Source organism: Xenopus tropicalis, chromosome 5, assembly GCF_000004195.4.
Source record: "Xenopus tropicalis strain Nigerian chromosome 5, UCB_Xtro_10.0, whole genome shotgun sequence".
NCBI classification, from domain to species: domain Eukaryota; kingdom Metazoa; phylum Chordata; class Amphibia; order Anura; family Pipidae; genus Xenopus; species Xenopus tropicalis.
In genome coordinates, this window is record NC_030681.2 from 146,540,934 (window position 1) to 146,564,996 (window position 24,063).

Consider the following 24,063-nt stretch of genomic DNA (forward strand, 5'->3'; position numbering starts at 1 on the left):
ATTTTTGCAAAACAAGATACTATGAAGTATTTGCAGGGCCGGGAGCCGAATTCTTTATTGGGTTTCCCATCCCATTCAGCGCTGCACTTACACTTGCCCAACACCGAGGCAACTAGCAATCATGGGGGTTTTGGTGGGGGGGGAATAAAAATGGAGAATAGGAAAGAAGAGGAGACAAGTAGAGGCAAATGCAAAGAATGAGGGAAGTGTTATTGGTTTGTGCGGAAAGGAGGAATAATCCCATACAGGGCCCTGGGCAGTAGTGCAGTTGGGCGCCTTCTATTCAGTGGCAGCACCATGTTTCCCTCACTGACAGATGTATTGTGCCCCATTACTGTACCAGCAGCGCCGCCCTACAAAGCCCAATCCATACAATCCAGACTTGTTCTTTTGTTACTTTTTGTAGACTGTAAGCTCTTTTGGGCAGGGCTCTCTTCCCCTCTTGTATCGGTTATTGGTTGCTTTATATGTTACTCTGTATGTCTCCTTGTATATTGTAAGCTCTTTTGGGCAGGGCCCTCTTCCCCTCTTGTATCGGTTATTGGTTGCTTTATATGTTACTCTGTATGTCTCCTTGTAGATTGTAAGCTCTTTTGGGCAGGGCTCTCTTCACCTCTTGTATCGGTTATTGATTGCTTTATATGTTACTCTGTATGTCTCCTTGTAGATTGTAAGCTCTTTTGGGCAGGGCTCTCTTCACCTCTTGTATCGGTTATTGGTTGCTTTATATGTTACTCTGTATGTCTTCTTGTAGATTGTAAGCTCTTTTGGGCAGGGCCCTCTTCCCCTCTTGTATCGGTTACTGATTGCTTTATATGTTACTCTGTATGCCCAATGTATGAAACCCACTTATTGTACAGCGCTGCGGGATTGTTGGCGCTTTATAAATGAATGTTAATAATAATAATACTCTAACGGGGCATGTTGTACTAGCCATGCCCAGGCAAATATCTCCCCCTCCCCTGAGTCAGTAGCTTATTGGCCTGTGTGCTGGGCCTTATAGTTGGCCTGCACCATTGATATCGGGCAGTTTAGAGAATCCTGTTGGCTGTGCCCAGAGCATGGATGAGGTCTTCTCCTGATGGATATGCCTAGGCCTCCAGGACAAAAATTCAATCCCCCCTGTTTGGCCCAGCACTTAGGTGGCCAAGGTAGGCAAATACATGCCCGTCCTACACCCTCTCAAACAAGCAGCTCTTACCGTTTATGACCAGCGTTAATATTGTTGTGGCCCCAGGAAGAAGCCTTAAGATCCTAGTGATACCTTGTCTGATAGAGAGGGGGCGCTCCAGTCTAATAAAACATTTATAGGGTTATGGAATACAGGGGTCCCCAACCTTTCAGTCAAATGTAAAAAGACTTGGGGAGCAACACAAGCACCATAAAAGTTCATGGAGGAGCCAAATAAGGGCTGTGATTGGCTATTAGGCAGCCTCTATGCACCCTATCAGCTTACAGGGGCTTTATTTGGTAGGAAATCTTGTTTTTATTCAACCAAAACTTGCCCCCAATTCAGGAATTCAAAAATAACTCCCTGGTTTGGGGGCACTGAGAGCAACACCCAAGGGGTTGGGGAGCAACATGTTGCCCTGAGCCACTGGTTGGGGATCCCTGATGTAATGAAAGGCACTAAGTTTGCCCAGGAGCAGTAACCCATAGCAACCAACCAGCCAGGGGTTGTAGTAGCCAGGGTTACTGCTCCTGGGCAAACTAAGTGCCTTTAATTACATACGGGGGTTGGCATTTTGTTAATTTCTTATAAAGCCAACAACTACAATAATCCAAATAATACATTGCTTACAGGCCAATGGTACGTGGGGTGGACATTGGCAAGCCCCCCACTCTCTCAGGCCGTCGGGCCCCATGATCAGGCCACAGAGTGGGACACAATCACCCCTTTCAGAGCCCCATGAAGCGACACACAGGATCCGCCCACGTTCCGCCTTGATATATAAATAGTTTATTTTTTATTCTTTTCTTACAAAACAGGGAAAAAACTGACTGACTTGCAGTGCGTAACAATGTCTGATTGTTTGCTCTTGCGATTAGATACATACATTAACGTGTTCATCCCGTGATGGGAAACATACAGAAGCAAGTCCAGTAACAAACACCTACTATTTACTCATAAATTAGTATATGTAAAGGCAACGTCTCTCTGGCCAAACTTCTCTTATGGAGCATGAAATAAAGCACCAAAATAGATCATTTCTCAAAACAAAAAAAAAAATGGATTTTATTATTAAGTGTAACAGTTGCCCCTTGATCAGAAGTAACGTGTAATGGGAGGGTTCCCAGGAGTACCGTCAGTATCGTGAGTATCATCAATACTGAGAGTACCAGGAGTACCGTCAGTACGGAGAGTACTGTGAGTACCATCAATACCGGGAGTACTGTCAGTACCTAGAGTACCGGGAGTACCATCAATTCCGAGAGTACCGGGAGTACCGTCAGTATCGTGAGTATCATCAATACTGAGAGTACCAGGAGTACCGTCAGTACGGAGAGTACCGTGAGTACCATCAATACCGGGAGTACTGTCAGTACCTAGAGTACAGTGAGTACCGTCAGTATCGTGAGTATCATCAATACTGAGAGTACCGGGAGTACCGTCAGTACGGAGAGTACAGTGAGTACCATAAATACCGGGAGTACTGTCAGTACCTAGAGTACCGGGAGTACCATCAATTCCGAGAGTACCGGGAGTACCGTCAGTACAGAGAGTACTGTGAGTACCGTCAGTACCGAGAGTACCATCAATACCGAGAGTACCGTCAGTACCGGGAGTACCATCAATTCCGAGAGTACCGGGAGTACTGTGAGTACTGTTAGTACAGAGAGTACCAAGAGTACCGTGAGTACAGAGAGTACCGTAAGTACCATCAGCATCGAGAGTACCGGGAGTGGCCTATTCGCTGTAGAAAAGGAAAAAAATGCAGCTCTGAAAATAAGTTATTTCCATTAGAAAGAAATAGCGCTTTATAGAAACATGGGAGAATACCGATTGCTCTTGGTATCGGGTCAGAACCCCCCCGGCCCCAGCACTGGGTTACAGATCCCAGGGAGGTGGGTGGGTTGTTGTTGTTCAAGAACAGATGTCGCCACTACATGACAGGTGTAAATAGTGAATAAAATCTAAAGTGGAACATTTACAGGGGCGTATTCTCCATGGGCAATAAGTGTATGAGCGCAGTGCAGGGCCCTCAGTATCCCACCTTGCTCTTCTAGGATAGGCCTTGAGTCTTCATGGATGGCTAAGATCTGCTCTTGTACAACAGAGGTCACTAGTAGCGCCCCCCACCCCAAGGCAAGCTACATCATACAGGGCCGAGCCACAGAACTAAAATGGCGTATTGACTGGCATATTTTGGTATAACTGATTAGCCGACAGTTGCATGTGTTTCACTGCCCCCCCAAGGGGACACACATGTAGAGTTGGCTGAAACTGACCAAACTGGCCAACCATTTCACTATCAATATGGCCGCCCTGTATCCCCATCCCAAACGCTTGCAATGGCAGCCCTAGATAAGGAAATATCTGTATTATGGGTAGTTACACAGTAAATTGGGGTAAGTGTGCAGCCTAAGGTTCCCCATATCCCATGCGTCGGGCAGTCACGGTGCAGCCACACGTAGCCATTCCATGTCTCCGACGCCGCGGCAACCCCCACGTACTAATAAATAGTTCCATTCAAAGCTGGCTTGAAAGTGAAAGTTGATTTCTCCTTCCGAAAACCATTTTCCAAAATGGGAAAAGGAAACCAAGGAGAGAGATAATGACTGGCCTTGAGCGCTCGTGTGACCCGACTGCGCGGCGGTGCCAAGGCAACAAGTCCCGGCGTTACAGCAGGTCGGGGAGGTGGCTGTACACTGAGTCCAACAGCTTCTGGCTGGCCTCCTGGCTCTTCACCCCAGCAATCTCAAACAGGCGGTCCAGCCGGTCCTCGGCCTGCGGAATCTTCTCTAGAACGTGAAATTCTTCTGGGCTCAGGATGTGAAGCATGTCATCGAAGATTGGCTGCAGGTCACATGGGTCCAGTCGAACCTGGCGCAGCACCGTGTCTTTCTTTTCTGCATGGAGACAAATCGGCAGCGTTATATGGGATCCTGGGAGGCACTTCTACTCTGCTGGGAGAGGGAATGCTGTGAGGGGGAATGCTGTGAGGGGGAATGCTGGGAGGGGGAATGCTGGGGGAGGGAATGCTGGGAGGGGGAATGCTGGGAGAGGGAATGCTGGGAGAGGGAATGCTGGGAGGGGGAATGCTGGGAGAGGGAATGCTGGGAGGGGGAATGCTGGGTGAGAGAATGCTGGGAGAGGGAATGCTGGGAGGGGGAATGCTGGGAGGGGGAATGCTGGGAGAGGGAATGCTGGGGGAGGGAATGCTGGGAGGGGGAGTGCTGGGAGAGGGAATGCTGGGTGAGAGAATGCTGGGAAAGGGAATGCTGGGAGGGGGAATGCTGGGAGAGGGAATGCTGGGAGGGGGAATGCTGGGAGAGGGAATGCTGGGAGGGGGAATGCTGGGAGAGGGAATGCTGGGAGGGGGAATGCTGGGAGAGGGAATGCTGGGAGAGGGAATGCTGGGAGAGGGAATGCTGGGTGAGAGAATGCTGGGAAAGGGAATGCTGGGAGGGGGAATACTGGGAGAGGGAATGCTGGGTGAGAGAATGCTGGGAGGGGGAATGCTGGGAGAGGGAATGCTGGGTGAGAGAATGCTGGGAGAGGGAATGCTGGGAGAGGGAATGCTGGGAGAGGGAATGCTGGGTGAGAGAATGCTGGGAAAGGGAATGCTGGGAGGGGGAATACTGGGAGAGGGAATGCCGGGTGAGAGAATGCTGGGAGGGGGAATGCTGGGAGAGGGAATGCTGGGAGAGGGAATGCTGGGTGAGAGAATGCTGGGAGAGGGAATGCTGGGAGGGGGAATGCTGGGGGAGGCAATGCTGGGAGAGGGAATGCTGGGTGAGAGAATGCTGGGAGAGGGAATGCTGGGAGGGGGAATGCTGGGGGAGGCAATGCTGGGGGAGGGAATGCTGGGAGAGGGAATGCTGGGGGAGGGAATGCTGGGAGAGGGAATGCTGGGAAAGGTATTGCTGGGGGAGGGAATGCTGGGAAAGGGAATGCTGGGAAAGGTATTGCTGGGGGTGGGAATGCTGGGAGAGGGAATGCAGGGGGAGGGAATGCTGGGAAGGGGAATGCAGGGAAAGGGAATGCTGAGAAAGGGAATGCTGGGAAAGGGGATGCTGGGGGAGGAAAGGGAATGCTGGGAGAGGGAATTCTGGAAAGGGGAATGCTGGGAAAGGGAATACTGGGGGAGGGAATGCTGGGAAAGGTATTGCTGGGGGAGGGAATGCTGGGAGGGAATGCTGGGAAAGGTATTGCTGGGAAGGGGAATGCTGGGAGGGGGAATGCTGGGGGAGGGAATGCTGGGAAAGGCATTGCTGGGGGAGGGAATGCTGGGAAAGGTATTGCTGGGGGAGGGAATGCAGGGAGAGGGAATGCTGGGGGAGGGAATGCTGGGAAGGGGAATGTTGGGAAAGGGAATGCTGGGGGTGGTAATGCTGGGAGAGGGAATGCTGGGGGAGGGAAGGGAATGCTGGGAGAGGGAATGCTGGGGAGGGAAGGGAATGCTGGGAGAGGGAATGCTGGGGGAGGGAAGGGAATGCTAGGAGAGGGAATGCTGGTAGAGCAACGTGGGGCTTGAGAAGACCAAAAAGTTTACTTTATGGGCTGTGACAGACGGGGAGATTAGTCGCCCGCGACAAATCTCGCTTCTTGCAGGCAACTAATCTCCCTGAAATGCCATCCCACCGGTTAGAAATCACGGAAGTTGCCTTGAGAGGACCTAGCTCACTGAGAAAAGTGAATTCGAATAAATCGATAATCTCCATAATTATCTAAAATCAAAATAAACGAGGGTGTATGGGATCTATTATATGAGTATGGGGCCCGTGTGTAGCCACTAATACAAGGAGCATGAGAGCTTACAATCTATTATCTAGCTCCCAAAGGCCCAGAGCAGCGGCTGAAGGGGCCCAGCCTATAGATGATTTAGGGACAATGCATGTTTTCTGCTCCATTTATTAAAGGGGATGTTCCTCTTTGCGGTAACTTTTAGTATGATGTAGCGAGTGATATCCTGAGGCCATTTGCAATTGGTCTTCATTTTTTATTATTTGTAGTTTTATTATTTAGTTATTTCATTTTCAGATTAGAAGCTCTCCAGGTTGGAGTTTCAGCACCTATTTGGTTGCTAGGGTCCAAGTTACCAGTTAGTTAGCAGTGGTTTGGATGAGAGTCTGATATATAAATAGAGGAGGGCACGGATAGAAAAGAAAAGTTACAAAAAGGAACAATAAAGCTGGAGTCTGACAGAGCAATAGTTTTTTGGCTGCCGGGGTCAGTGACCCCCATTTTCAACGAGTTGGAAGAAGTCAAATAATTAAAAAAACTAAAACAAATAAATAATGAAGACCAATTGCAAAGTTACTTAGAACTGGCCATTCTATAACATACTAAAAGTTGACTTAAAGGTGAAACAATAGCTGAAACTGAAGGAATTAGATTGCAAGCACACAAGATCAGTTACCTTTGGTTATAAATGATCCAGTTCTGCTGAGTGCAGAGGAGCCGCTGGAAGTGGAGTCGCATCGGAGGAGAGGCTCGGACTCATCTGCAAAGAATCCTTTGTTCTTGTCAAGGGGGGAGGGTTCCACAGTTATGGCGCTAGAGTCGGGGGTCTTGGCGCTGCCGTTTGGCATTGGCTGGTTGGCATCCACAGGCAGGGTCAGCTTGTCTGTCTCCATCTGCCCGGCAATAGGGAAAGAGAGACACATGCATTACAGCTATGGGTTACAGCTGGAGGGTCCTGGCATAGAGAACATGATTGAATAGATGAATCTGGCACCAAAGAGAAATGGGGCGTGGCCATGTGTGCCAGATGCTAAAATCGAATATATCTGCAAGTAAGTAATGCTGCAGGGTAATACCACCAGTTGGTATAGAGAACATGATTGAATAGATGAATCTGGCACACATTCATTTCCAAGCAAAACGAGGCGTGGCCAGTGGTGGGCCAAGCTATAGATTGCAAGTGCAATTAATTGGCACACAGCCAACCCCCTATCAAGCATGGTCTTTCCCATACATGACCCGAGCTAGTGGTTGGCAGAAGAACTAAGTGTGCCCCCCTCTCCGCCCTAGGCATGTACCAACTGGCACAGAGAAACTGACTGAATTCATGGACCGACTTGTCTGCAAAATGCCCAGATTCAGCTATTTCAGCAGCCAATTAATTAATTACCGGTAGAAATCCGAGGGTCCAGACTGTGATTATTGGCTACTTGCATGGCCAGTTTGGGTTGACAAACAGTATAAAGTGGTATGGGCAGCAATCAGAATGTGGTGCAATGGGCAGTACCAGCTCAGCAGCGCTGTCCTATTAACAGCTTTGATGGCTAGGGGGCGCTGTTGTGTCATGTGGTCCCTAATGTGCCGGGCGTCTCACTGAATGCCGCGCTAAGGATGCAGATCAATGACATTGATGCACATAAATAGCCTACAACATAAATCTGCCGCTAACAAGTCATGAATACAGCTATTAAAGGGGAAGGTAAACCTTCAGTAAAATGGAGGCACTGTTGTTTGTCCTACTGTTTGTATTCAATTATTTGCTTCTCTATACTGCCTCTCATTAACCCACGTATGTCCAGCACAGCTAGAGGGCCACGTGCTTCAGGGCAAAATGAGGCCCCATTGGCTATCCCATCATCCCAATGCGGGCGGCCCAGGAGGGACTGTGGGACTGCAGCAGCAGGGGGCGGATTGTGAGCCTGAGTGTGCCTGCTGCTAGGGAACAGCGAGGGGAGGGAGAGAGTTAAGTGTGAGTAGGAAGGCTGCGCGCACTGCAGCAGTGTATGCGCCCCGGCACAGGAGCCGCAGTCTAATAGCGCATGTATATTAATCAGACTTCAACAACTATTAACCCCCCCCTCCCCTTACTCAGCTCTCAGCAATAATTCACTCCCCCTGGGCAATGTGTCACATCTGTATTTAATAGGAGGAATATAGGGGGTTATTTGCCCTTGGAGAAGTCTATATTCCTCATTGGGCTTGGATCTGTCTTTATACCCACACTCCCCTTGGGTTCAGGGCTCAGCCAGCTCACTGTGAAAATAATAATATTATTTAATAATAAATAGTAATGAGTTATTGCTCACAGTACAGGAAGAGTTAAATACTGGCGCACTGGGAGGGAGAGAGTTCATAAATCATTACCAGCATGTAGAATGGGAAATGATGGAAATTCCCTGCCCACCAGGAGCCAAGCACCTTATATTTATATCTCTTTTATTCCCCTATAAAGCTGAGGGTGACATGCACGGCGCTGCAGGGACTGCTGGGTAACTCTCATTGTGATGCATCTCCTGCACCGGGCAAGTGATTAGAGGGCGAGGGGGGGGGAGCAGTGCATGCAGGGATGGGGGGGCTCTATTTATAGGCGCTCATGGCTGTGCCACGGGTACCTTGTGCATCTGGGGATGGGGTCTGAACACTGCCGGGGGGGCTATAAATACTTGGGCAAATAAGCTTCCAGGGGTAGGAATATACACCCTAGGCCCAACTACACTCCTGCAGGGGCAAATTCTCCAGACAATCTGTGCCACCCAAGGTATAGGTGAACATCAGCACCCAAGCCCCCCCCATCCCCTGACTGGGACCAACTGCCCACGGCTCCAATATGAGCAGGGCTGAGAGTCTGCCCCCATGTCCCAAACCACCACCATAATAAATGTTCTGCCCGACAGTCTGCAGTCTGGTGGGGCAGTTTGTAGCAGCAGGTAACCAATTGCCCCACATCTCATTTGCACTCTCTTTCTTCCAGAAGCCACCACCGTGCCAGGAATGTGTCGGTACCGGATTAGCCAGTACGTCCCACCCACTCCCCGCACATCAGCTGACACCATGGCACCCTAATTAGAGTAGTGCCCACTAGTGGCAGGAAACCTGCGCACACAAGCGCCCCCATACAGGGGCCATATTAGCACCTCTATCAGCCACAGAGCCCAGCGCTGCTTTATAGGTGCAATTAGAGGGGAGACTGAGGGGCAGCCAGGATACCCCTAGTAATGAGACCAGCTTTCAGGCTATTCTGGACTTCAGCTCCCAGCATCCTCAGCCCTAACAAAAAATACTCATATTAAAACAACTATTGTAAATGATAATAAGACTCTAAATGAGAGTATGAATGTAACCAGTGTTCTTTATCCTGTACTGTGCCATTCGGGGGCACCATTAGTAAAAGCCCCCCAGCTTTCCCACAGCCCCCCAGCTTTCCCACAGCCCGGCACCCGTGCCCCCCATGCCTCTCACAGAGAGATTCTCAGCTTTCCCAGCTCCCAACCAACTGGCAGGGAAATGTCATTAGTGACTCAATTATGGGCTGACTCACTCAATGCCTGATCTAATATACAGGTTCCTGGGCTGCAGGAAGCGTCTGTGCCGCCACCAAAGCTTATTATAACTGCAGCCATGTAGTAATGTCCCACCGCCTGGCATCAACCCACTGCCCCCGGGGTGTTACCCCTGCCCCTCATGTGCTCACCATAGGGCAAAACTCTGTACAGATGGGGCAATTACAGTGTTAACACATCTGTGGATCACTAGGGAAGGGGATCAACTTGCTATATTACTGTATATCATTGATGCCCACCCTATATATATATATAGTTAATAGAGTACCCCCTATTGCAAAATAAAGGCATAAGTCACTGAGGAGTTCCATGACCATATAAATGTACGAGTGCTTTTATACAGGTCATGGAACTCAAAGGTGACTTCTAATATCCTCATATTTTACAACAGGGGGTACTTTATTCATTATAATATACAAGTTTTAGTGAGTCAATTATAAATGATATCAGTAAGCACCATTTATAAGGATATCATTTACAGTTTGGTCCCATAGGGAAATGACCCAACTGTATATTATATATAAATATATATACCCTTAACCCTTTTCTAATCCCCGGGAATAAGAACCATGCTGGCTGTACATGCATTACAAGTGCCAGTGGATCAGTACAATGGATCAGAACCGCACAGGAGATTAGTTGTCTCTCAGAGGAGAAGCAGAAGCACATAATTAGATTTATCTACAGATACAAATTACCTGCCCCCCCCAGTTACAGACAAATGAGACTGCATCCTGGCTGCCTGGCATTATACTGGGTGGGGGCACGTGCCCGGGGTTAGCCGTTCCTGCTGAAATGGGAATGAGAGAGCCTATACAATAATAATAAATACATTTATATATATATTAAATATATAAAATCGATGTAACAAGGCCACTATACGTGACGGAACACTATGTTCTCCTGACTTACGAAACGACGTGAAGGCACAAGGCCCCCATACAAATGATGATGATAATGGGCGGGGGGGGCACATATCCCTACAGGAGTCTGACTTTGCCAAAGTGATTTTTAATCTGCTCATCCATAATCCCATGATCAATAGCGGTGAGATGTGTCAGGTTGGCGTGTTCTACAGGAAAGTGCTCCCCCCGTTGTGCGGCCCCTCGGGGAACATACACAGGCCGGATTCATAAGATATTGGCTAATACAGATGGGCCTCAATGGGCATCACTAATATTCTCTCCTTTACTAGCTCCTACCCCAAACTCAAGCGTCTCTGTCCCTTTCCAACCAACGCTGAATTGTGCAACTGTGCCGGAACCAGATAAGCAGTTTGCAAAGAGCTTTAAAGGGTAACTAAACCTTCATGAATAGGAGTGAAATACATAGCAGCATGGGAAGCAGCACATTCCCTCCCACTCCGAGGGACTGAATAACTGCACTCCATTGGCTTTACATTTCCCCCTACCAGAGAACTGGTTTAGGGCAGGGGGTGAGGGTATTTATATTATAGCGTCACAGGGGCCTCTTTGGGGGGAAAAGTAGATTAAATGGGTGGTTCACCTTTAAATAGACTTTTAGCATGTTATAGAATGTCTTGTTCCTAACAACTTTGCAATTGGTCTTCATTATTTATTCTCTATAGTTTTTGAATTATTTGCCTTCCTCTTCACAAGGGGGTCACTGACCCCCGGCAGCCAAAAAACTATTGCTCTGTGAGGCTACAATTTTATTGTTACTGTTACTTTTCATAACTTATCTTTCTATACAGTCTGCCTCCTGTACTTATTCCAGTCTCTTATTCAAACCACTGCCTGGTTGCTAAGAAAGATAAGAACCTAGCAACCAGCTGCTAAACACCAAAATGGAGAGCTGCTAAACAAAAAGCTAAATAACTGAAAAACTATAAAAAATGAAGACCAATTGCAAATTGTTTCAGACCATCATAGTAAAAGTTAATCGAAAGGTAGCTCAGCCCTTTAAATAATAGGTAGCCATCAGACATTGCCAGTATATCTATCATGGCTGACTGGCAGCCCTCCAGCTCTCGTAGTGCTACTCACAGCATCTAGCCAATAACTGATAGGGGAGAGCTGCAGTTCAACAACGCAGAAGGTTGGATATCCCAGCCTCATTGCCCTTCTATCCTGTAACCATGCAGGGCTGTAACTGCACAAACAATAGCAGCTGCTCCGGAACCACCCAGAACCTCCGGCACTGATCAGTAAAGGACACTCCCAGCTGCCAGGGGGCTCCCCATCCCAGGGGGGTATCTGTTCCCCTGAGGTGAGGGAACTGTCCCCGTAGGCGTCTCTCTAAATCCCCGCTCTGTAGTAGCTGCTTATGTTTACTGTAACCTGGCTGCGCCGTCGCACTCTTGTCTGGCTATCTATAGTTTATATTGGTGGCTCCGGAAATAACAATGACGATCAAAGAGTTCATGGAATTAATTAAAGCCTGTGTGGCTGCCACGCTCATTAGATCTCTGAATTCCTTGTAGGGTTTGCTTTGCTGATAACTTCTAATTACCATTATCCACCCCCCTGTGCTGGTTAATGGGGGGGGGGGGGGTGAAAGTGTTATACACAAGGATATGGGCATTTAAAGGGCAATGGAATGTAAAACCCCAGGGATTTAGTGGATCCAATCACTACCCAACCCACAGGAACACTCAGGAAAGGGTTAATACAGGTACAAGTACAGGGCCAGTACTTCTTATGGAAATGGTGCCCAAGCCCTGGCAGGAAGATTAGTGATTAGGCTCACTTGGGGGTGCAGATTAAATTAGCAACCCCCCCCCTTACATAATGGTCTTTCCCATATCAGTTCTGTGAAGTCTATCTAGCAAGCTCTTCATGCTCTCTCTAACGAGACATCAATTGGAGCAGTTAAGGGAAGCGCTCTATTAGTCTGTCACACAGAGAAGTCTATGGATTAGTCGACAGGCATAGAAGCCATTTAGGGTGCTCTATAGGGACCCGCAATAGTGAATCTGGCACTCTATGGTAGCCTCAGTGGTAGAGAGTCTTCTCAATCAATGTGGGACTCTTTACTAACACACTACTTTGCATCTGACATACAGAATCAGGGTTCAGTTCCCCTTTAAGGTTCAAGTCTAATCCTACTTTACAGGTGTTTGGGAACTTATAATCAAATCATGGGAAAACAGAAAGCCGTCTAATATATGTGATTACAGGGCCCACTGATTGCAAATTGCTTTTAAAATGAAGCGCAATCAATTAGCAATTAGTGCAATTATAATCTGTAAGTGTTTAATTTAGATGTAGCGCGGCCTTACTGGTTAGCGCTGGGGGTTTCTTTATGTTATGGGACTGAATAGAAGGCAAATAAGGGCACGGCAACTGAGAGATGCATAATCAGCAGCCCCAGATATCCAGTCCAACAGAGTGAGTACCTATTACTGAGCATACTGTGTAGCAGCCCCCTGCTGATCTGCAGTGATCTTACTGGCATGCCTGGGATCGATGCAATGCTGTGTTTTCATTTCCAGCAGAGATCTTTCTGGCATTTCTACTGTAACTGAAATCCTCACATTCTATTTTCTGTAGTGATCTCACCGGTATGTCTGGGGATAATGCAATGCTTTGAATCTGTTTTCTGCAGTGGTCTTATTGGCATGTCTGGGGTTAATGCGTTGCACTGATGCTATGTTCTGCAGTGATCTGACTGGCATGTCTGGGGTTAATGCATTGCTCTGAAGCTATGTTCTGCAGTGATCTGACTGGCATGTCTGGGGTTAATGTGCTGCACTGATGCTATGTTCTGCAGTGATCTGACTGGCATGTCTGGGGTTAATGCGCTGCACTGATGCTATGTTCTGCAGTGATCTGACTGGTTTGTATTATGCAGGGATCAGTAGGAGTGCCAAAGGGGCGGGCATTTTTATTGGCATTAGGTCCCATATTTTAAGAAATGGCGCTGATCCCTATAGGGAGAATATTTCAGCAAGTTTAGAATAACAGAATATTATACACAGGAAGCGCAGTGTTCCAGTAACTACACCATTTCTGAGCTCAGAGAGAGGCACTTACTAGAATAACAAACAGTGGGAGTCACATGGGATTAATATTGCCCCGGGGGGGGGGGGGGGGGTTATACTTTGAGCAATAAGAATTCCAGCCCAGCCAGCTCAAATGCATTGTGGCTCTCCCATAAGCAGCGCGTCGGCTCCCTGGGCACAGTGTGCATAGTGTGCATACAGCGCATACACTGAATACTTCTCCTCTATTAAACCCGGGCACTGCCCCCCCTTTCCCACAACAAGGGGCGCGTTCATGCGAACGCTCCGAGCGTATTTTCGACGGTTTTTTCAGGCGTCTGCACGCCTTTTTCGTACGGCGCACGACTTTTTCGGACATTTGCACGAAAAAGTCGGAAAGGTTTTACCGCTGTTTACAACTGTTCGGTACGAAAATTTTGTGACTTTCGGATCGCCAATACGATATTATCGTGACTGATACGATTTTTTCGTAAGCATTTTCGTGACATTTGCGAACTTACGAAATTTTCATTTCCAATACGATTTTTTCCCATTCGTGATTCGGATTCGTGGATTAGTAAATGTGCCCCTAAGTGTATGTGCACTGCTCCAAATGAACTTGCACTAATACCCAGTATTGAACTTGCACTGATACCCATTATTGAACTTGCACTAATACCCATTATTGAACTTGCACTGATACCCATTATTGAACTTGCACTAATACCCATTATTGAACTTGCACTAATACCCAGTATTGAACTTGCACTGATACCCATTATTGAACTTGCACTAATACCCATTATTGAACTTGCACTAATACCCATTATTGAACTTGCACTAATACCCATTATTGAACTTGCACTAATACCCATTATTGAACTTGCACTAATACCCATTATTGAACTTGCACTAATACCCATTATTGAACTTGCACTAATACCCATTATTGAACTTGCACTGATACCCATTATTGAACTTGCACTGATACCCATTATTGAACTTGCACTGATACCCATTATTGAACTTGCACTAATACCCATTATTGAACTTGCACTGATACCCATTATTGAACTTGCACTGATACCCATTATTGAACTTGCACTGATACCCATTATTGAACTTGCACTAATACCCATTATTGAACTTGCACTAATACCCATTATTGAACTTGCACTAATACCCATTATTGAACTTGCACTAATACCCATTATTGAACTTGCACTGATACCCATTATTGAACTTGCACTGATACCCATTATTGAACTTGCACTGATACCCATTATTGAACTTGCACTGATACCCATTATTGAACTTGCACTGATACCCATTATTACAGAAAGGAATTGTTTTTCTTACTTCAAATTGCTGATATTAGAGCTTTTTGGATACCTGGTTTCTGTATAATAGATCCCACACTTTTAATTAAAGGGTTTGATTTACTTATCAAACAAAATGTAGATAGAGCATTGTGCCTTGCCTTTAGCCTAGAATTGTTGCCATTGCATAGGAGAGAGTGTGTAGGGTGCAGCACCCCCTGCTGGAGAAAGATCCCAGGGCAAATCCAAGGGATCAGTGAGTAACTTTCCATCCCTGCGGTGTTGTTATTTTTGATCCGTGGATGATCACTAAGCGTTTACGCCTACGCCACACCTGCCAGCCCCACGCCGTATCCTAATTACACTGCTAATTACACCCGCTAATTACACCGGGCCCAGGTTTGGAACAACACTGCCCAGCACGTTACTCACCGCACAATGAAATCCTGGAATTCCGCAGTCGCCTTGTGTCAGGCACTTTCTGCACCGCGGTTTCACACTGCCTAACCGCCAGTACAGAACTTTATGTAACACGCCTTATGTAAAGCACATGCTACACACATGTTCCACACACGGAGCATCATGAGCAAGGCTATTAGTGCCTCACCGATATGGTGGGGATTTCACAGGGTGCAAAGGGAGACACTACCCCATTTTTGCTTTCAATTGGTCTTTATTATTTATTTTTATACTTTTTAAATTATTTGCCTTTTTCTTCTAACTCACTGCAGCTTTCAAATGGGGGTCACTGACCCCTGCAGCCGGAAACCTATTGCTCTTTGAGACTCCAGTTTTATTCTTACTGTTACTTGGTATAACTTATTTTTCTATCCAAGTCCTCTTCTATTCAAATGCCAGTCTCTTGGTTAGAGAGACTTTTTGTAAAGTTGCAGCGACTAATTTGTGCAGGGAAAATGGGCAAGCGATTAGTCCCAGCGATAGCCATTGTACTGTATGTGTGAAAAGTCGCTGCGACTGGCTTAATTAAAAGTCACGGCGACTAATCACCCCGTGTGTCCAAAAACTGCACCCTGGTTGCTAAGGTAATTTGAACCCTAGCAACCAGAAAGCTGCTGAAACTCCAAACTGGAGAGCTGCTGAACAAAAAGTGAAATAATGAAAACACTAAAAAATGTAGACCAATTGCAAATTGTCTCAGTATATTACTCTCCACATTGTACTAAAAGTTAACTGAAAAGTGAACAACCCCTTTAAGGTCAGAATCTGACCCTAAGGAGTCAGTGGCAGGAAGATAAGTGAGACTGAGCTGCCAGACTATAGGGGTATGAGCGCAATCTCCCATACCGGCCATTATATGAGCCACAGTGGGACCACAGGCTGCAAAACAAATGAATTATTCAGGCCCAGCGCGGCTCACAAGATGGAATTGGGGAAAGGACATTTGATTAATGTTAGAAAGACGCGACTGCTGCTCATAAATACACGGAGAGTTCAGAACCCAACGCTGCCTGCTGCTTGTATCTGCTCTATCTCCCATCAGGCCTTTCAGCTCCCACACTGCGCCCATTAATAGGTGTGTGTATATATATAGTGATGATGTCATACAAAGTGCTTTTTATCATACGCTGATAAACAAATTCCCTACAGCTGGGTGCCACAGGGATCCCTGGGAAGCTTTCAGCCGCCCAGTGCCCACGCAAGGAGTGGAAATGAAGCTGCCCAACAGGGCACCGGCCAACCCTGCTGCACAACTGCGCCCTAGGGAGACTGGCATGGGGGGGCAAGGCCATAATGGGGTGCAAGGTGGCAGCAAGAGGAGGGTCTGTGTATGAGGTTTGGTTTTCCGTTAAAGTAGAACTTCCCCCCATTTCTGCCCCATAGTTTCACAGAAGGGGCGTTAGGGGCAATTTGTGGGTGACACTGCCACCATTTAGTACTGAGGATGCAGAGAGAACGGTTTAAAAACCATCAAGCTCTGTGTGCTCCTGTGCTTCTCCAGCAGGGGGAGTCAGGCATCGCCTCCCATTTACTTTATAGTGATGGAACTACCATCATCATCATGTATTTATATAACAGCAGCCAGTTATGCAGTGCTTCCCAATAGCAAACAGGGAGCCTCCATGATGCCCAGAGGCACGGGCAGAGTTACGGTGCCAGCGTGGCTGTAGGAGTCGCTTTGAGTCATTGCAGTTTGCGTTCAGGTTAACCCTGTAGGTGCCAGGAAGCATGCAGTGGAGACAGATAAGAGGTAATAATAATCATTGGGTTCAAGGGTGGCAGTTAGCAGTTGACTCAATCTGCCAGCTGTGGAAGTGTTCATGTGCTTCTTGGTAAAGTTATATAATGCTGCGCATCAACAGTATCACACAAGCAACTGGCACCGTATGTCATAGACTTACATAAAGTTACTCACATGATACTGTCGCTATTAGATAATAACCCCTGTATACCCCACCCAGGCTTCACCCTCCCATGGATCCGCCATGATTTGGTGACTATAACCAATAGACATGGGAAGACCCCTGGTAGCAGAGTGTACCGCAGGCTAGAGATGGGAAGGGCGAGGCATATGCAAGAGTGGGCTGTGTTTGGAGGGATTGTGGGTGGGGTTTTGGCATAACTGGGGTGTGGCTGGGTGGATCAGGGGCATGGTAGGGTGATCCCAATTATCAGCCCACTGGTCTCTCAGGGGCCCAGGACACTAGTGGGCTAATGACTGAGATCTTGTGGAAAGGGCCGGCTAATTGAATACCATGGGTTCCCATAATTACCGATGGCCGTCCTGCTTGGCAGTGTAACCACAGCTCTGAAACCCCATAATGGTTAAAGAGGTGGTTCACCATTTTGTGTGTTGTAGAATGCACTATCCCTTCCTTATTTGCCTTTTATTCAGCTTTCAAACGGGGGTCACTGACCCCGGCAGCCAAAAAACTATTGCTCTGTGAGGCTACAGGTTTATTGTTATTATTCCTTTATATTCCTTCTCCTCCTATTCAGTCCTTTGCCTATTCATATTCCAGTCTTTTATTTATAACACTCCCTGGTTGCTAAGGTCAATAAGACCATAGCAACCACATAGCTGCTGAAACACCAAATTGAAGAGCTGCTGAACAAAAAACTAAATACCTGAAAAACCACAAAAAGAGAAAATGAACACCAGCAGCACAGTCTCAGAATACCAATATCTGCATAATTAGCTTTAATTTAAAGGTCAACTATCCCTTTAATTGTGGATAATGCTGTAGGAAATGGCCATGCACCCCACCCTTTCCATGTCTCCTAAAGAAGAAGCCCAGACAGCTATCGGGACTGAAGAGCAGATGAGCCATGAAGGACAGACGCATGGTGATAGGACAGAAATGGAAGGACGGCCCTAGGGACACAAGGGTTTTACCCTGGTCATGTGGTTGCTCCCTAGTGCCATGTATCCTGCATGACTGCTGTATGGGGGTACCCACGGGATGACAAAGTCTCTGGCCTGTGCTGGGTATCTGGGCAGGAATCTGGTGGGTAAGTGAGAGTGGAACTAAGCGCTACAGCATTTCTGTCAGGCCTTTATTTACCCTTTAAAGTTACAAGTTGCCGCATTAGTAAGTGCAGCAGTGCCTGAGACAATAAACATAATATAATGTGATTCCCGGAGTCGGTTGCCGGGCAGAGAATTGGCTGAACGCCATGAGCTTTTGGTCGGTTGTTTGTCAGCAAACATTTCCCTGTGCAGCTTCTCCCCATACGCACTCGGCCGTCGATATTGTGTTAGTATTGAGCGCGTGCAACGTACCCTTTCCGCCAGCAGCGGCACCCGTGCGGGGATCAATAGCAGCATTTCAATCAGACGCAGCGCTGTTGATTATGGAAACCGCACCGGCCAAGTACATTACTCTTCATTTATAGCTGTGCTGCCAAACTAACCGGCAAACTCAATAACCTTGCTCAGCACTGGGAGGCGGGAGACTTATGCCAGCTGGGAAGTGCGGCTCTCTCTGCACAATCTGTCGCAACAGGGATGCTCCCAATCTGCATTCTCCACCAAAGACACCATGGGTTTGGTGCAGAATGCGGATTGAGAGCTTCCTTAGTAGATATAGATTTATGTTCATTTACATATTCAGATTCAAAAATGACCTGAGAACGACTGAGCTGTGTTACTGGCAGTGCAGACAAATACAGGGAGACCCCAATACTGAGTACTTAAACTGCACAGGGGCGCTGGCAGCTTCGGCTGTGTCACGTCCAATGTATGTCTCTATGGAAGTCATTGCCACCAAGTCATGCCAGTCTGATCCTGGCTTCCTCTGTACGTATTCCTGGTCAGGCAACATGGTGGGCCACCCACGGCCAACAATGCAGCTAAAGGTCCCCATACACGGGCCGATTGTAACTGCCGATATGGGTCCTTTGGACAGATTCAGCAGCTTATCGGCCCGTGTAGGGGCAGAAACGAGGGGCCTGCCTGACCGATATCTGGCCTGAAATTGGACAGATATCGATCGGCCAGGTTAGAAAATTCAGTCGGATCGGGGACCGCATCGGCTCGTTGATGCCTCCATTGCCGGCAATATAATTCGATCGTTTGTCCCCAGGGCCAAACAATCTAATTTTTTTTTTTTTTTACCTACACGCTCCCCGATATCACCCACCCGTAGGTGGGGATATCGGGTGAAGATCTGCTCGCTTGGCGATCTCGCCAAGCGAGCAAATCTCAACATGTATGGGGACCTTAAAGAGATACGGACACCAGAAATTAAACCTTTTTTTACATCTATCATAACAATGTCTTTCATTTTTGCCGTAAAAGTATTTGCCCAATGCTTTTATATTACTTGTCTGATCCCCCATGTTCCCCTATAAGGGGGCGGCCATATTTGTGCAGCAGGAGGCCGTTAGCATTAGAAGCTGTAACTGACAGGCTGAGAAGGGACAGTCGGCAAAACAGTCAGGTTTAGGAAATCCAAGTAACAATTATTTACAAAAGCAAATCTCTCAGCAAAAATCAACATGACCTATAGGCAACTTTTTATGTACATTCATATTTTGAGGAGTCATTTTTAGTGTCAGTATCACTTTAAGGGGCTCTCTGCCCAATGCACTTTTGTGCCCAACAAAAAATGTGCCATTGTGGGCAGAAATGCATGGACCAAGTGTCACGAGTGTTGTGCCAGTGTGCAGTTAGTGCTGTACTTAACATGGGGGGTACACCCTGACGGATACACCCTGGGATCATGTCTCTAACTACTGCAAATGCCCAAGGCCCCATGGGCTAGTGCTGGGCGGTATACCGGTTTAACCGGTATACCGGTTTTTAAAAAAAAAACGATATGGTTTTTAAACATACCGCTACACCGGTATGCGCGCCTCCTGCTATTTTTCTTCAATTATATCCGGGTTGCGCCCGTGCGTACGTGACGTCAGTGCGTACATGACGTCAGCGCGCACGCGACGTCGCTAGGACGCATCGCTGGAGGAACCACAAGTTGGGTAAGTTCTGCTGGGGGGTTGTGGTTAAATTTATATTTAAATCAGATTAATTTTATTGTGCTGCTTCTGTTTTGTGGTTTGTATCTACACTGGGCCTCCCAATGAATGGAAATAGGATTGGGGTTCCCTGCACCTGTACCCACCCCCAACGGCTACCCTACCCTACATCACAAAGTTTATTTTTGTTACTATGTTCCAAGCATAAACAACTGATCCAGGCTCTCAGAGTATGCTGGGGTGAAGTCATGCTAAAACCATGAGCTATATTATCCCAACTCGGTGGTGATTGCACCACCCGTGTGACTACCATGTAGATTCACAGTCAACATGGTATATAAAGGTTACTGCAATACCTCTGTACAAAGTGACCGTTGTGAGGGTAAGTGCTTGCTTTTGCCAGGTTGGATCTAAACAGACACTGGATTACATGCATTGGTGTGGAGGCATAGATAGATACATATATATGAAACATGGGCATTTCACATTGCTATAGTTTCACCTTCACAGGATGCCACCTTTTTAACAAATAAGTTTTTGGTAAGAAATTTTTGCCCTGCTTGAGCTGCACTGGTCAACTGTAAGAGAAGTACAATCATCTAGAAGCACAGTACATTTGTAAAGTTGTAGGCCACAAAAACCTCCAAACTGTTTCTGGACATGCAAAACATGTCCTATTGTGTTTAATTTAGGTTTAAAATATTTAGTAGTAGTAGACTTAAGGTATGGAGGTTCAAATAACTGACTTTTCAGTTTCATTTAAGATATTCATGACACTGTTAGATCTATAAACAAATATGCATATTATCACTGCTAAATGTGTTAGTTATGCAGTATATTTTAGACCTGGTTCCTGGACACTGAAACAGCACGTGGGGATCACCCTACATGAAAGGCAGGAGGGTCACCACCAGTCCATTCTTTAGACAACTGCATTTGATACAACTCCCCCCTTACAGTTGCAACTGGAGTTGAGAGGGAAAATGCTGTATACTTCAAAACATGGTGATTGCATCTGAAATTGCACACTGTACTTGTGTAGAAAATGGAAGGCTAGGTGATACCTTTTATTGTCTAACTGAGTAAGTAAAAATTGCAAGTTTCGGAGCATCCAGGCCCCTTCTTCAGATGTTGGGGTTTGGGGGGGGGGGTTGGGGTTGTGGGGGGGGGGGGTTGGGGTTGTGGGGGGGTCGGGGGCCACCAATATTTATTATTTATTTTTTATTTATATACCGTCAAATACCGTGATACCGATATAATTTTGAAAAATACCGTGATATAAATTTTTGGTCATACCGCCCAGCTCTACCATGGGCACAGCTAAAGAGATTAGCGGTGGAACTAAACACATACTGGTCCAACATTTGCAACCAGCCCCCTCCAACAACACACATCCCCCCACCCCCTAAATCAGGGGTCCCCAACCTTTCTTACTCATGAGCCACAGTCAAATGTAAAAAGACTTGGGGAGCAACACAAGCACCATAAAAGTTCATGGAGGAGCCAAATAAGGGCTGTGATTGGCTATTAGGCAGCCTCTATGCACCCTATCAGCTTACAGGGGCTTTATTTGGTAGGAAATCTTGTTTTTATACAGCCAAAACTTGCCCCCAAGTCAGGAATTCAAAAATAACTCCCTGGTTTGGGGGCACTGAGAGCAACACCCAAGGGGTTGGTGAGCAACATGTTGCCCCCGAGGCACTGGTTGGGGATCAATGCCCTAAATGATATTATACAAAGGGCAAACTGCGGATATGGGTGGCACATAAATAATAGGATGACAAAAGACCAAGTACCTGCACTCTGTCCTCCATAAGCCCACGGATCTTCTCCACCACGTCGTTGCGCCTGTGCTGACGCAGAGCGCTGATGAGCTTGGCGAGACTGGCCTCTGGGCCTCGTATGGTCCAGTGCTGCAAGGCTGCGTAGGCTCGCTCGTGATCCGCCGTGTAGCCATTGGAGAAGGCGGCCACCTCGTGCTCGTTTGCATTGCACAGGAACTGGTAGATGTCCTGCCACTGGCTTCCGATCTGTGCCGCCACCAGCTTCAGGATGTCAATACCTGCGGGCAGGAAAGAGTTGCCATTAAAAAAACTGTTGGAGATATTCCATTGATTTCATACTGCCCCATCTGCCAGGGTAAGTTGAAATATAATCTTCTATAATCATTCATATGTGGGTAAATACTATAGAGAAATTTCTTTTTGCTTTTAGTTGCCCTTTAAAAGATTCAACTAAATTGCTTACAGCCAGGTTAGCCAGAACAATGTGCTCGACTCGGCAACAGATTGTGACGTCACTGGGTTTGCTAGGAAGCGCTGCCTGCCAATCACACCCTGCCATTTTCAGTCACCAGGCAGATATATTTGTTTTTGGAAATGAGGAGGCTGTAACTACAGTTCTGTACAAATACCCAAAGGGCTTGTTTGTCCTTGGAAATGAGCCCGCAGACGACCTACTTACTGTGTCTGAGAGCAGCTCTGCATTCCTTGCACCATAGTCCGTGGCTGTGAAACATTTACTGGGAGCCATTGCTCGGATGCAGTCACAGTGCCAGGCCATGATGCCCCCCAGAGCAGTGCTAGGGGGCACGGGTCTGACAACCAGTTAGGGTGAGGACTGATGCATGCCTATCTCCTAGGTACTCCTAGAAGCCCATCGTAGGGTAATATTTATTGTGCACAGTTGAACTGACCTAAAGTATCAGTTCCTAGAGGGACCCACCCTAGGAGAATTCCCTTCAGCCCATCATGTTTTCCCTATGCAGGCCTATATAAAGGCAAAGTGGCACCATCTATCTCTAGTGAGGTGCTGTGAGGGTGTGTCCAATGTGCCAGCTTCTCTGGTGGCCCTAGGAGACCCAATATGACACATTATTTTGTCATTATAATTGATACAAGAATGACTTCTTGGTTCTGGGCTGCCTGGGTTCTTACCTGTTCCACTCTTGTGGTGGCGCAAGTGCAGGAACTCTAAGGGAGCACCAAACCAAGAACTATAAGATGGCGCAAATGAAGAACTCCAATAGGAAGTGTTGTATGAGCAATAACTCTAAGGGGGCACAAGGGCAAGAACTTAAGGGGGGCAGAAGAGCAGGAATGCTAAGGTGGTGCTAGAACAAGAACATTAACGGGGAGAAAGAGCAGGATCTCCAAGAGGGTACAAGACCAAGAATTATTAGGGGGCCCAACAACAGGAACCATAAGAGGGTGCAAGACCAAGAATTATTAGGGGGCCCAACAACAGGAACTATAAGAGGGTGCAAGACCAAGAATTATTAGGGGGCCCAACAACAGGAACTATAAGAGGGTGCAAGACTAAGAATTATGTGGGGGCCCAACAACAGGAACTATAAGAGGGTGCAAGACTAAGAATTATTTGGGGGCCCAACAACAGGAACTATAAGAGGGTGCAAGACCATATACTCTAAGGGGGACAACCAGGAACACCAAAGGGAAGAAAGAGCAGAATATCAGAGGAGGGTAAGTGCAGGAACCCTAAGGGAGCCCCAAACCAAGAACTATAAGATGGCGCAAATGAACTCCAATAGGAAGTGTTGTATGAGCAATAACTGTAAGGGGGCACAAGACCAGGAACTCTAAGGGGGCAGAAGAGCAAGAATGCTAAGGTGGTGCAAGAACAAAAACATTAATGGGGAGAAAGAGCAGGAACTCTAAGTGAGTGCAAGACCAGGTATTCTAAGGGGGCACAAGGGCAGGATCTCCAAGAGGGTACAAGACCAAGAACTATTAGGGGGCCCAACATCAGGAACTCTAAGAGGGTGCAAGACCATATACTCTAAGGGGGGACAAGAACAGAAACACCAAAGGGATGAAAGAGCAGAGTTTCAAAGGAGGGTGAGTGCAGGAACCCTAAGAAGCACAAACGTGCCCATAG

General features: G+C 47.1%; 1 protein-coding gene across 2 annotated transcripts in view; it reads right to left on the reverse strand.

Moving 5' to 3' along the window:
• Positions 1-1,943: 1,943 nt before the first annotated feature.
• The window catches only part of tnfrsf21 (tumor necrosis factor receptor superfamily member 21), a 52,451-nt gene continuing 30,331 nt past the window's right edge, over positions 1,944-24,063 (reverse strand). Inside the window, 5 exon segments of one of the 2 annotated variants that reach the window (NM_001079136.1) lie at positions 1,945-2,403; positions 2,665-2,754; positions 2,791-4,071; positions 6,585-6,801; positions 21,963-22,228. In NM_001079136.1, coding sequence (NP_001072604.1) covers positions 22,056-22,228 — 173 coding nt within the window. In that variant the 3' untranslated portion in view covers positions 1,945-2,403; positions 2,665-2,754; positions 2,791-4,071; positions 6,585-6,801; positions 21,963-22,055. 2 annotated transcript variants of the gene reach the window in all.